General features: G+C 35.1%; 1 protein-coding gene across 2 annotated transcripts in view; it reads left to right on the forward strand.

The window, feature by feature from the left end:
- The window catches only part of PARG (poly(ADP-ribose) glycohydrolase), a 116413-nt gene that overhangs the window by 36390 nt on the left and 64589 nt on the right, over positions 1-15434 (forward strand). For both annotated transcript variants that reach the window (XM_060034647.1, XM_060034646.1), the window contains exon 8: positions 13804-13896. In XM_060034647.1, the coding sequence (XP_059890630.1) occupies positions 13804-13896 (93 nt within the window). The remainder of the gene's footprint in view (positions 1-13803; positions 13897-15434) is intronic.

Consider the following 15434-nt stretch of genomic DNA (forward strand, 5'->3'; position numbering starts at 1 on the left):
CAATAAGCCAATAGCGATATGTGGCTATTTACATGGAAACTAGTTAAAATGAAATAAAATTTGAAATGCAGCTGCTGAGTCACACAGGCCACATTTCACATGCTCAGTCAACACATGTGGCTGGTGGCTACCGTCTTGGACAGTGTAGAAAGTTCTGTTCTGCCCTGGATGAGATCATCTCTAAGGTTTCTTCTGCATCAGACATCTTGCTAGTCCTGCTACCTAGGAGCTGGTACTGGTCAGATCTCCTCACAGGGAACTTCAGAGATTTCCCAACATTCTTTGATCACATTTTGAATTTTTTCTAGATTGGATGTTACCTGTAATAATAGAGTTGCTGAGTAGAACTTGGTCAATTTCTTAAAAAGATATTTTCATTGTAATGGTATTTGTGGGTTTTTTCCCCCCTCCCCAAAGTCTGCCACCAGGGGGTGCCCTCAAACCTTTTGGGAAATATGTTTGTTTCAGCCTTATTAATAAGAGTGAAGTTTGGACTATAATATTGACTATTCATACTGGATAATTTAAGAATTAAATTAAGAATTAAGTGTTATAATATGTAGGTATGCACATTACTTGATTCGCATGGCAAATTACTTTCCTAGTGGTGTGAGTGCGAGAAGCTGTCATTGAACTATCTTAAAAATTAGGTAAAAGTAAAAATAAGTAATTTTAAAGTATTTCTTATAGTTCAAAAATATTTTTATTAAATTTAAAACTGTTAACTATAGTAAAAGAATGAAGTTATTGTTCACTTATATTTCTCAGACAAATTAAGTCCATTTTGCTTCCAGGATGAGAAAACTTCCATTAACCATTAGCTATTTCTCTGAAATCTTGTCATGCTGAGTTTGATTGCCTGTCTATAAAAGATGGATAATAGTGTGACTATATGGTATTGAAAATATCTGTTGGCTTGTGTGTAATAGCATTGTGGTTTGGTGCTGTTTGCTAGAGTGATTGATGGTTATGGCCATGTAGTCATACAGTAATAGGAGTGAGAGATGAGAAAGACCTATCAGAGCATCTTGTGCTAGTCTGAGATCATTCCCTAAAGAATAATCATTTACCATGACGGTATTGAGAAGTAAATTCTTCTAGGAGACAGAGGATAATAAGGGTGTGTTATTATGTTTTATCCTTCTAAGGCAAAAATAATTTGTGCATTTTATTATTAGCATGAAAAAAGATAATGATTACTGTTTAGAGAAGAGCTTCCTTCATGTGTCATAAACCTACACAATTTTGTTCTTCATGTTTAATCTAATGAAATTTGTATAGGAAATAGTGTGACTGGTTTTGATTAGAGGCATATTTTGTTTCAAGAACTGGGTGATGGTATTCTTCCTAAAGTGATTGTGTTCCCAAATTAGTTGTCACTTATTTGGGTTTTGGAGTATATGATGGTGAAATTTCCACACCCATCTACAAAAGTCTGTGAATTTTAAGCCACTAATGGCTTGTTTCCTGAAGTGAGAAACTAGTTCATAGTTCTGTCCTGAGAAACAGAACAAGGATTGGGAGAGTGGAAGTGGAGTTGAGGTAACCTGCCAAAGGGCTCTTTCTCACTTCATCGTTACTTCCTCTTCCCTTTACTGGCTAATAAGAGTTTGGCTATGGGATTGGAGGTTAAGAATCTCTTTGATTCTAGAGACACTGCTTTGGGAAAGATCCCAATGTTCTCCTTACTTGCTGCAAGTAATAAATCCTTCATTCCCCTGGGCGGGGGAAGAAAAGAATAAAAGGAGATTCTAATGCTTGGCACTCTTTTACTCCTGCTGGCACCCATTGATGGGGAGAAAAAGGAAGTGTATAGCAACCTGGTTTATCCCATATTAAACAGCTGTTAATTTAATGACAAATACAGATTATTTCTAGTGTAAGTTACAGGGCACATACTTCAAAGGATCTTTTGTATTATCCTTAAAACAGATCATTTCAAGTGCTTCTAGTGAGTTGTGATCTTCATCAGTGCTTCTCAGGTTTGAGTCATAGCATTTTGAAAATTACTTAGGAAGCTCTTAATAGCTGTTTGAAGAGAAAACCAAACCAAGGGACGATAGAGAGACAGGGTGGCTTCTCAGCACATCACCTTGCCTCGCCACCATATTTATTTTGTACCTCTTTTGTTGCCATAATATAAAATTTTTGGAAGTCTTATTTAAGTCCAGAAATTAGTTCACTAATTTGTGAAATGTGCCTTCTTAAATATGAAAATATTAGACTATTTCCTGAAAACCAATTGGACTTTATTAAAATTTGGAGAACATTTTTATTAAAGCCATAATTGTCATGGGTGATACACATGAGAGATCACCCTGTGGTTGGCTTGTCAGACTTGCATGAGCTTTCAGAAATTAAGGGGAATGAGTGAGTTTGTTTTCTTGTAAGCTGTCACATTCTTCTCTTCAAAGTGTCAGCCTGAATTGTGCACAAGTAAATGTTAGAAACATTCACCTTCTCCAGTTGATTTTTTTATCCTTACATAACTTAGTGCTATAATTATTTTTTTGCTCTAATGTTTAATTTTTGTAGTCTAAAAACATGCCTGAAGAAGAGGTGGATCTGAAAGATCTTAATAATTCTGACTTATGTTCTTTCTTTTTAATCTTTGTAATATGAACCTGTCTCTCGAACTTGGGAAGCTCTGGAGGTAGTTCCAGTAAGTTTTTTAGGTGTTTTATAGAAAACTCAGTTCATATGCAGTTTAATTTACTAAAAAAAAAAATAAAAAATAAAAAAAATAAAAAACCTCTCGAGGGAGATTCTGATAGGCAGTAGAGAGAAGGAAGAGGGAGAGCTTGGTAAAATTACCTAGCTGTGGTAGAAAGTGTCAGTTAATTTAACAAATATTTTTATTGATAACATTACATATGAGTATGTTCTAGCATAGTGAATCAATGTCAATCTTGTATGCAAGGAACTTCTAGTAAACTCTAGAATGCATGTCCATAAATAACTACAACATAAAGCAGGAAGTCTTAAGTGTCTTGTGAAAAAACAGACAATTAAATTATAAGAGGAAGAGTTACCTTCTAGTTGGTACGTCCATTTAGATAGACTTTGAAGCAGTGTATTGTTTGAGTAAGACATTAAAAGGTTAGGTAAGTTTTAGAGTAGGAAAGATATTCCAGGCGTAGCACAGATTGTATTTGTGGAAGCACAGGTAGGAGCTAGAGAAGAGTAAATTGCTGAAATGTCTAGTATGTAAAATGCACAGAAGGTAGTTTGAGAGACAGAGAGAGCCCTAAGTAAGACTAGATAAGCATCTAGGGCCAGATAGCTTGATTATTAATTGAAGGATTTGTACTGTACTGAAAAGGCAAGGAAAAGCCATTGAAAGCTTTCAAGTGGAACAGGGTGTACTTGGGCTAAAACTGAAGGTGGGCTAGCGGCAGGGCAACAGTTAGATTACTGTAGTAATCTTGGTGAGACTGGATGAGGGGCTGAGTCAGGGTAGTTTAGTAGTGATTAAGAGGAGGTAATGAATATGTGACGCCGCTGGATCAGTCAGTAGGACTGGCAGTTAATTGATATGGGGGGTCTTGAAAGAAAGAGGAGGCTCCAGAAAGGGCATAAATTACTGGCCCAGTAGATAATAATACTTTGCATTTATATATGGGGCTTTAGAATTCATAAAACACGGTTGTAGCTGAGCATTCATAACTCTGTAAGGTAAACAGAGTTCGAATTATCCTTATCATTCCATTCCAGTTTCTTGGCCAAGTGCTCCATTCTCTAAAATACCCTTCCTTGTGAACCTGGGAAGGAAAGTCCTGGCCTCTAGTCCCGATGTATGCCATTAAGTTTGAATGTGGGAAATTGGCTTTACATTCTTTGAGCTTCAGTTTCTCCAGATGTCCTTCTGCTTTCTGTTTTGCAGGGATGCTTGCAGGATAAAATGTAATTTTAAAATTTTCATCAACTCTATTCAGCAAATAATAACGAGTACTAAATATTATGCTTGGTACTGGAATACAAGATGTATGATATACAATCCTTGCTTTTGCAGTGTCACAGATTAGAGAAGGAGAGGAGAAGAACATGTAAATAAATAATTATAATAAACCATAATAAGTGCTGTACTACAGGTATGTGCATGTGACTATAGAGTCACATGAGGAAGAAGGAATTAGGAAAGTCAAGGGAGGCTTCTTCACAAGGAGATGTGAACTTAGTCTTGACACATAATTAGTGGTTTAACTGTAGTAAAAGGTTAAACAAGGCAGAGGGTACAATATGCATCATCACCATAATAGTAGCCACTATTTGTTGAAAGCTTCTGAAAGCCAAGGAATTCCAAGGATTGCCCATAGGCACCAGAAGCTTGGGAGAGGCAAGGAAGGATTCTTTCTGAGAGCCTTCAGAGGGAACATGACCCTGTTAGCACCTTGATTTCAGAATTCTGGCCTCCAGAACTGTGAGAGAATGAATCTTTGTTTTTCTAAGCCACCCAGTTTGTGATAGTTACAGCAGCCCAAGGAAACTAATATAGTGTGGTCCTGGCATAAGAATCAAATTGATCACTGGAAAACCCATAAAACCCAGAAATAGACCCATACTTATACAATCATTTGATTTTCAACAAAGGTGCCAAAGCAATCGATGGGGGAAAGAAACATCTTTCAACAAATGGTGCTGGGAAAATTGGGTTTCTTTATGGGGGAAAAAAAATGAACTTCAACTCTTTGTATACAGCATACATAGAAAATAACTAAATGCAAAAACTAAAACCATAAAGATTCTAGAAGAAAGCATCTTTGTGACTTAGGGATAGACAAAGATTTCTTAGGACACAGAAAGCATTAAGCATAAAAGAAAAAAATTAAATACTTATCAAAAGACATTAAGAAAATGAATAGACAAGCTAAAGGCAAGGAGAAAATATTTGCAAAGCATATATATTTATCTGACAAAGGATTTATGTTTAGAATATATAAAGAACTCAATTTAAAAATAAGGCAAACCGGGCTTCCCTGGTGGCGCAGTGGTTGAGAGTCCGCCTGACGATGCAGGGGGCGCGGGTTCGTGTCCCGGCCCGGGAGGATCCCACGTGCCGCGGAGCGCCTGGGCCCGTGAGCCATGGCCACTGGGCCTGAGCGTCCGGAGCCTGTGCTCTGCAATGGGAGAGGCCACAACAGTGAGAGGCCCGTGTACCAAAAAAAAAAAAAAAAAAAAAAGGACAAACCACCCCATTAAAAAAAATTAAAAGAGTTTAAAGGACCGGTCACAAAGAAAGATATACAAATGACCAATTAGCACATTAAAATATGCTCAGTGTCGTTTGTCATTGGGGAAATGCCAGTTAAAACTAGAATGAAGTATTAGTGCACAGGCACTAGAAGGGCTAAAACGAAAATGAATAGATGTAGCTAGAGATGTGGAGCAACTGGAACTCTCATACTTTGTTGTTGGGTTTGTAAAATGGTACTACCACGTTGGAAAAAGGTCTCGCAGTTCTTTAGAAAACTAAACATATACCTGCTCTATGACCTATGCATTTCATTTCCTTTCTAAACCTACCCAAGAGAAATTAATATACGTATACACAAAAAATCCTGTGTTTATAGAAGAATGTCTATAGCAGCTTTACTTATAATAGCCAAATCCTGGAAATAGTGCAGTTGTCTATGAACAAGAGAATGAATAAACAAATTGTGGTATAATTATACAATAGAATAAAATAATAGAAGGGAACAAAATCACTGATACACACAACATAGATGCATCTCAAAAGCACAGTGCTGAGGGGAAAAAAAAGCCTTACATAATATAGTACATGTCACATGTTTCCAATATATGAAGTTTTACAAGAGACAAAACTAACCTATGGTAGAAGAAAATTGAGAACAGTGGTAGTCTCTCAGATGTGGGAAAGTTGCCTGGGAAGGGGCATGAGGGAACCTTCTAGGGTGATAGTATAATAATATCCTGTGTCTTGATAGGGATTTAGTTTATGCAGGTGTATGCATTTGTAAAATGTCATTGAATGGTACACTTAGGGTTAGTTCATTTCATTGAATGTAAATTTTACCTCAAAATGAAAAAACTTGTAAACAAATGTTAAATTATATTTATATGGAGGCTGAAGTGGTCAGGGTGAAATGTACTGATGCCCCCAACTTACTTCAAAATGCATTTAAAAAATGGATTGATGGATGGATAGATATGCGACAAAAATAAATAGAGTAAAATGTTAACTGTAGAAAATGAGTTTATGGGTGTTCAGTGTATAGTTATTTTAGCTTTGCTGTATTTTTGAAATTTTTCATAATTCTGGGAAAGTTAATTGCCATCAATAAGGAATGGTTAAAATTGTATATCCATACCATGGAAAATACTGTATAGCATTTATTCTATTACGGGGAAAGACTTCTAAGGCTTTCTCTTAAGGCAAAAAACAAGTTGCAAAAAATATAGTATACCATTTAGTTTAAAAATTAATGTAACAGAAAGCTAAATTTCTGTATGCACATATGTAGAAATGCTTAGAAGTAGTTTGGGAAGGAGACAAGCATCTGTTTGTCTGAGAAGTAGTTTGGAATTGGGGATTTGTGGTTAAGAAGAGCTTTGACTTCATCTGAATGGTTTGACATTTTTAAGGCAAGAATGTATCCACGTATTACTTAAAAATTAATAGAAAAGAAGGATTAAGGCTCATCACAGAGGAGTTTGTATACACGGGGATAAAAAGTTCAACATCATTAGTAATTAAATAAACATAAATTAAAATAATAGTGGTGTCAATTTAGTCTATCAGATTGTGAATAAAACAAGAATACGAGAATTCACAGTATTAGTAAGGTATGGAGTTGAGTACTTTCATATACAGCACCAGAATATAAATTGATGGAACCTTTCTGGAAGGTGATTAGACAGCATATATTAAAAACCTTTAAAAAAAAAAAAAGCCTATGCTTTTTGATATAGCATTTTCACTTATAGAGATATTCAAATAGTTGCAGAAAGATGTATGTACAAGGATATTCATTGCAATGGTAATTTCAAGAGTGGAAAATTGGCAACAACCTGTAAATCTATCATAACAGAATTAGATAGGGAAATAAGGTATGGTGTGTCCAAATTGTTAATAATACTCAGCTACTGAAAATGGTGATATAGGATTATATTTATTTACACGGGAAAATGTCCACTATGTAAATGAAAACAAAATACAGACTGGAAGGATATATGCCAAAATGTTAGCAGTATATATATTGATAGTGGGTTTGTGGGTGGTATTTATTTTCTTTTTGTTTATGTTAATTTGCTACAGTGAAAATACATGACTTTTTAAAAAAACATTTTGTTGCTAGTGATGTTTATGAAGACTACACAGCAAAGTGGAAAATTCTTTTGTCTAATGAAAAAATTATACAGAATTGTTAGAGTAACGTGATTTTAAGTAATTTTTTTCTGTGTGAGAAGGAAAACAAATACCTAAGGGTAACAAACACTTAAATGGTTATATTAACTTTAGGATCATAGGACTATGAGGTTTTTCACCATGTCTATTTAGATATTGGGATGATACATGTTTTATGTTAAAAAATTATTTCATAAAATTTATTGTTCTAGACCTTTTGTATAAACTTTTTTGAAATTTTTTATTAAAAAAGAGTATTAGTAACTTTAAAAATTTTTACTAGGATCTACCTAGGTTTGCATCAATAGATAACATGGAGTGACTTGAGGTGTTTATTATATTTGTTGATTTGTGACTGATTAAAAAGCTGTTTCCTATGAACTCTTTGAAGAAGTAGATCTATGGAAATATTCTCCTTCACTAAAATATCACTAGTTTTCTGATTTTACCGGCTACAGATTTCACTTCCCCATTCAAAGTTCAGTAGTATTATTTATTTAGTACTGTCTGTGTGCCAGGCACTGTACTTAGTCACGCATGAATATGCCCTTAGTATTAGAGCACAGTTCACAGATTTAGTTTTAGTTGATCAAGCATTCTAAGAAAGAAGAAATAAGTACAAATCTCTTTTCTATATGTAAGCTTCTAGATATTTAAATCATTCATCATGTTTTGACATTTGACAAATTAAGTTGCTCTATTTTAGTAGTTTGTTAATGCTTCCATCTGCTAAGGAAGAATGATAACTTCTCCATGACCACTGTGATGAAATTGCAATAATTACTATCCTTCAAGGTGAAGGCTGATATATTGAGGGGATCACAGAAAGAGCATAGGACTTTCTGCTTTGAGATTCATGAGGTCAGTGATCATGTCTGTTATTGTTTACAGTTCTGTTGTCAGTCCTGGCACAGTGTCTGGCATATAATAGATACTTAAATTTACTGGTTAGTTGAATGGATGAACAACTCTATAGTCTAAAGAGAGGAAATGGGTAAAATAGCATTATAATTTTGAAAATCTTTGTATCAGTTCTGAGTGAAACACATACATAATCAACTTTTGGGATGAGAATAAAAGAAGGTACACACATGCACACACACAAAGACTTGCCATATATAATTATGCAGACCCTCCAATAGAGGGCAGGGAGAATTTAATCATCATATAAATGCTTAATTTCCTTATAATCATCATCATTGTTATAAATAATATAATATATGATATATTATAAATAAATATTTATTATTTAAGGCTCTTCTTCCCTTGAAGTTAAGCAGTGATTTACATTTTAAAAACTTTTTAATACTAATGTCTTGGTTTGCATTGTATAGATTAATAAATTGTGCAGATTAATAAATAGTAAATAATAATTTGTAAAAGGTAAGATTTGCTTAAAGATGCTAATAATATATGAGAGGGCATAAGATTATACTAGTTTTTTAAATTATGCATTCCATCTCAAATGGTAGTTGGGTTGGCTATGTTCTCAAATGACATTTTTTATCTTCCCTTTTGTGTTTTCAAAGCAACATTAGACATAGGTCTGAAGTGTTGACAGAAGTCCAGTGCAATAATGCTTCATGAGATAAATAAGTGATATTTTAAAGCTTGTGATGGTCAGCAAAGCATGGCAGCAGCTACTCGTATGTCAGTTTTAAAAGACAAGGACAGGTACCCAAAGGAGAAGAAGCTGTCAGCCTATTTAGACACTTAAGGTTAAATGTCTTTAGGTTAAAAATGTTTGGAAAGACACTTCTCCTTATCCCTCTACTAAATACAGCTGAAAACCCAGGACACTATAAAAGAATAAGAAGACTCTGAAAGGTGGAGAAAAGACTGACCAGCTAGGGTCTGTGGGGCTGTTGGAAAAATATGGCACCTGGGTGGTATCAGCAGAGGCCTGGTGGGGAGCCTGAACTTTCACCCTCTGCATCCGCCCCCCCACCCCCCAACCCAAAGGTATCAAGATGCCTTTCCCCCTCCCTGCCCTGGGAGTCAACAAGGGCAGTAGAATTTTCACTCCTGACTGGTAGTAATGAGGTGGCTCTCCCTTCCTGTGTCCCAGAAGACCTGCTAAAACAAGATTTAAATAAGATCCAAAGTCTCATAACATAAAATCCAGGTTTCAATAAAAAAATCGCTCCACGAAGAACCAGGAAAATCTCAACTGAAATGTGAAGACAATCAACAGATACCAACCCTGAGATAACACAGATGTTAGAATTATCTAACAAGGGCTTTAAAGCAGCCATCATAAAAAGGCTTCAATAAGCAATTACAGCTCCTTGAAACAAATGAAAAATAGACAGTCCCAGCAAAGAAATAGAAGCTATAAAGAAGAACCAAATGGAAATTTTAGAAATGAAAAATATAATACCTGATTTTTTTTTTAATGCAATGCATGGGCTCAATGGGGAGTGGGGGTGACAGAGGAAAGAATTGGAAAACTTGAAAAAGAACAAAGGAATCCATCTGAACAACAGAAAGAAATAGACTTTTATGTCATTTTTTTTCTGAGGTGACTCAGAAAAGTTAGAATGGTTTAATAATTTTGGTCTAAAAGTGACTATATATTTCCTTTCAGATTTTCTCATAATGTAGAAAATAATAATAGCATAATGGTCTAGTATATATAATTTTGGGGTTTATATTGGCTTGAAAATCTGAATTAAATTCCTAAATTTCCTATACTGGTTGTACTACTGGTCAAACAAGCAAACATTACATTCAAGAAACATTAAAATTTATTAAAAAAAGTGTAGGGACCTATGGAACTATTAAAAAATATTTAACAGTCATGCCTTTTTAGTACTGGAGGGAGAGGAGAAAAGGGGCAGGGATAAAAAAATACTCAACAACAAAAAATAGTGGCTGAAAACTAGAAATAATAGCTGAAAATTTCCCAGATTTGACAGAAAACATCAAGAAGCTGAGCAAACCTCTTACAGGATAAACCCAAAGAAATCCATGCCAAGACATATCATAGTCAAACTTCCTCAAACTAAAGGCAAAGAAAAAAATTTTGAAAGCATCCAGAAAGAAATAACACATTGCCTATAGGGGAAAAACAGTTTGAATGTTGTTGGATTTCTCATCAGAAAATATGAAAGCCAGAAAGAAGTGACATAATATTTTTGAAGGAGTAAGAGAAAAGAACTTTCAACAGAGAAGTGTATATCCATTGAAAATATCCTTCAGGACTGTAGGAGAAACGGTGACATTCTCAGATGAAGGAAAGGAAGAGAATTTGTCATTAATAGATCTATCCTAAAAGAATGTCTGAAGGAATTTCTTGAAACAGAAAGGAAATGATAAAATGGAATCTTGGAACACCAGGAGAGAAGAAAGAACAGTAGAAAGAGTAAAAATATAGTAGACTTTTCTTCCTGAGTATTCTAAATAGTGTTTGACATTTTCTGTTTCACTATTTTCAAACATTATAACACTATCAAATGTTCTCAATGTATGTGGAGAAATATTAAAGAAAATTATAATGGGGGTGGGTAAAGAGCCTTAAAGGTAAAGTTTCTATACTTTACTGCAACATGTGAAATGTTGACACCAGGAAACAGTGATAAGTTATATATAACGAATGCCTAGAGCAGCCAATTTTAAAAAAATCTGTTCAAAGAGATGTGTTCAAATATACTTTAGATAAATAAAAATGGAATTCTAAAATATGTTCAAGTAACCCATAGGAATGAAGGAAAAGAAAACAGGTAAAAGAAAGAGAAAATTAAAATGTTCTAATTTATCAATGATTAAATGTAAATGTCAAAGTTCACCAATTAAAAGACAATGATTTACAGAGTAGATTAAAAAAACCTGACACATTATATGCTGCTTGCAAGAAATTATTTCAGACATAACAGTATAGGCAGGTTGAAAGTAAAAGGCAGCCTTGTTTGTAATAGCCAAAAACTTGAAACAACCAAAATGCCCCTCAGTAGGTAAATGGTTAAACAAACTGTGGTATATTCATACTATGGAATACTACTCAGCATTAGGAATTAACTGTTGATACATGCATGAACTTGAATAGATCTCAAGGACGTTACACTGGGTGAAAAAAAGTCTATCTTAAAAGGACACACACCATATGATTCCATTTGTATAACACAACAGAATTACAGAGATGGAAAGCAGATTGGTGCTTTCTAGGGCTTAGGGATGGTTGGAAGGAGGGTGTGACTATAAATTAGTAGCACAAAGGAGACTTTTGTTATAGTGGAACACTTCTGCATCTTGATTTTGGTTACACAAATGTACACGTGATAAAATAGCATAGAACAATACACACATACTGTACCAATATTAATTACCTGGTTTTGATATTGTGTTACAGTTAATCTGAAATGTAACCTTTAAGGGAAACTTGGTGAGGGGTAAACCGGACCTCCATATATTATTTTTGCAGCTTTCTGTGAATCTATAATTACTTCAAAATAAAATGTTTTAAAAAACAAAAAGATAAATTATGAATAAGAAGAATTTGAATATCTTAATACATTAATATGTTTTATGCATTTTCAGGTACAGGAAAGCAAGTATCTTTAATATATACAATAAAATTCTAAAATAGAATGCCTTCTATGTATGATTTTTTTTAATTTAGTTTTTCTTTTTATTAGCATTAAAGAGGCTTATAATGAAGAGGCTTTGAACCTTTTAGCCTTTATTTATTTTTTTAGTGTGTTAACTTCCCATTATAGAAGATTAGGATTTAGCTGTTGTTTACTTAACCCTGTCACCATTAACAGCCTTATTTATGTTTCCCCACTTTTCCACTATAGATATCATATTCATTTCAATTAGATCAGTATTCTGGTTTTTTAGTAGGATGGTAAAAACACTGTTCATATCTGAGATCTGATTCCTTTTCTACTCTTGTACAACTTTTTGTTTTCCCTAGAATTAATAATTGTATTCTTACTTGTTTTTTATATACCTATGATTAATTGGATCCTACACTCTCTGAATTGCAAATATCTTTCTGTTCATTCTGAATATCAATTTTCCCATTTTCCTAATTTAAAGAGGGAGGTGGGCATAGGTTTGGATTTTAGAGCTTTGGTATAAAGAAAATTCTTAGTGTTAGAACTTTTTTTTTTTTTTGCGGTACGCGGACCTTTCACTGTTGTGGCCTCTCCCATTGCGGAGCACAGGCTCCGGATGCGCAGGCTCAGCGGCCATGGCTCACGGCCCTAGCCGCTCCGCGGCATGTGGGATCTTCCCCGGACCGGGGCACGAACCCGTGTCCCCTGCATCGGCAGGCAGACTCTCAACCACTGCGCCACCAGGGAAGCCCTGTTAGAATTTTCTTGTAAAACCAGAGTGAATGTAAATTATCTTTGCTACTTTTTCTATTTATACACATACTGTGTCCAGCTGTAGATAGACAAATGAATATTCCTTTATTTCAGCTTAGCTCCTGATAGCAAAGGGAATCTATAGATATTTGTAAAGAGTCTGTATCCTCATCAATCCCAAACATTTGTTACATAGAGAAGTGGGGAGAGCTGTGGAATATAGGCCAGAATACTTGGGTTCTAGTTCTGATTTAGTTGCTAATTGACATTTTCAGTCTAGGATAATCAGGTAACCTCCTTGGCTTCAGTTTTCTTTTCTCTTTAATAATGACAGGATCAGACTGGATTATAACTGAGACCTCATCTATCTAGTTCAGATGTGATTTCAGATAGATACATGATTTACTTTAATCCTGACTGTATATATAGAATCCCTAGATTAAGAGTGTTTTCATTTTCAGTATTTTAAAAGAAATACTCTGATGTTTAGAGAGAAGTTGGATTAAATGGCCTAAAGTAATTTCTAAAGCATTGAAGAGATGGGAAATTACAAAAGACAGAAATAGGCCATGAATGTCATCTTTCTTGTACTTCAAATTATGATATGGGAATCGTGGTTTTAACTTCCTAAAGGTGCCTAGAAAAGGAAATTGTAAGTCACCTGGAACTTCATTGTTTACTACCCAGTAGGTTAGATTTGACACATATAATATGCTCTGAAACGATTAGGGTGGCTTTTATGGTGATTTCTTTAAATTACTGACTGTAGAAGCTTGAGGGCTTCTGAGAGAGTTCTTTGTGGTCTAATAGTTTTTAGTTGATGTAACCGAGGTCAGAAGGTACTGTTTTTCATATGCAAGCATTTATTTAGTTGTGAATGTGATATGATAGATATTTCATATTTGGGATACTCGATTCATTTTCAGAGGGCATTTAGGTGAATTACATACATTTGGAAATGAATTTGTAAGTTCCTTACTGCACCTGTTGGTGTACTTGTGCATGTGTTCAATGATGCTGATAATATGCCTTCTTATGGGATCCTATATAAAGCACATATGTAATTTAATAACAGATATTTGTTCATTGGTTATTATTCACTGATAACATTTTATTGGTTTTCAGGTACTAGAAGAAGCAGAAGCTCAACACTTATACCAGTCCATTTTGCCTGATATGGTGAAAATTGCACTCTGTCTGCCAAATATTTGCACCCAGGTTGGTGGAAATAACTTCTTCCTCAGTAGCTTTCTTGAGACTCACAGTTGAATTTCGTTTAAACTCTAATTGTCAAGGTCAAACAGAGAGATGGGAAACAGTTTTTTGCCAGAGTATGATGATTTTGCTATACTAAGGAAAAGGTTAGAGGCTACAGAGAACACTGCGAGTGGACATTAAAAATGCAGCATTCAATTTCTGAGCTTCAGTTTACAGTGTTGATGTTTGCTCATACTTCTTTTTCTTTTTTTAAAAAATAATCTCTGACTTTCAAAAAAGGATAGTCATTATTTCAAAGCATACTAATGGATTTAGAAAATTTTATCTTCAAAATGGCTTAATACCTACTCCTTCCTCCCCTCTCTCCCAAAGTAGTGTATTGTATAACAAATGAGTTCATGATACATTCTTAACTTTTAAAAATAAAAGAAAGAATCTGGTATTATTTTGTTTTGTGTGGGAGTGTATTATTTATTGCTACATAACAAACTACCTCAAAATTTAGTGGTTTAAAACAGGAAACTTTTATTATCGCAGTTTCTGTTGGGAATTTGGGAGCAGCTTAGCTGACTGGTACTGGCTCGGGATCTCTCTTGTGTTTCAGTCAGGGTATTGGGCAGGGCTGCAGTCATCTGAAGGTTTGACTGAAGCTGGAGGAGCTACCTCTCAGCTGGCTCACTCACATGACTGCTGGCAGAAGGCCTTAGTTCCTTGCTGTGGGGCTCTCTGTAGGCTGATTGGGTATCCTCGTGACATGGTTGCTAAGTTCCCCAGAAAAAGCCACCCAAAGGAGAGAGGCAGGAAGAGGCAGTGCCTTTTTGACCTCGTTTCTGAAGGCACACACTATCGCTTTCACTATTTTTTCTCTGCATTAGAATTTAGTCAATAAATCTAGCTCATACTCAAGGAGAGGATAATTAGACTCTGCCTGTCAAGGGGGGAGAGTATCAAAGAATTTGTAGATGTAATTATAAGAGGCTGTTGGTTTGTTCTTCATAATTCTTTTCCTGTGTTTCTCGCAACAGTAGCTTGAATCGCCTCTCATTTATTTCTAGGGCCAGCCCCCTGGCTACATGGATGCTAGCCAGGTTTCTGCTAACACTGTTGATCCACAGGGGCCCTAGGGACATTTTGGGCAGAGCAATCTCTGAATGTGTAGGATGGTCCCACACATTGCAGTGTATCATTGGAACGGCACAAAAAACACAAGCATAGTCATTGGGGCAACCAAAAGCCATGTCCGAATGCCTGAGTCCAAATGTTGAGAACCACTGAATGTTTTTCTGTGTGCCATGTTTGTTAGCATTATACTGTGATATTTCCAATTTTAGGTAACTCTAATTTCACCTCATTAATTCATTGTGTCTGAAATAAGTTTTTCTATTGGGCAGAGAAAATATATTTTAAAACTCAACTTCTTGTTGTTTATGTTGGAAGTTATTTGCTTGCTTATGTTTCATGTTCATTCTTTTCTCTTTTTCTCCTTGCTTTTTTCCTTATGTAGTAAAATTTCTCACTACCTCTTAGGTTCTGCCCCT

This window comes from Delphinus delphis, chromosome 16 (genome assembly GCF_949987515.2).
Source record: "Delphinus delphis chromosome 16, mDelDel1.2, whole genome shotgun sequence".
NCBI classification, from domain to species: Eukaryota; Metazoa; Chordata; class Mammalia; order Artiodactyla; family Delphinidae; genus Delphinus; species Delphinus delphis.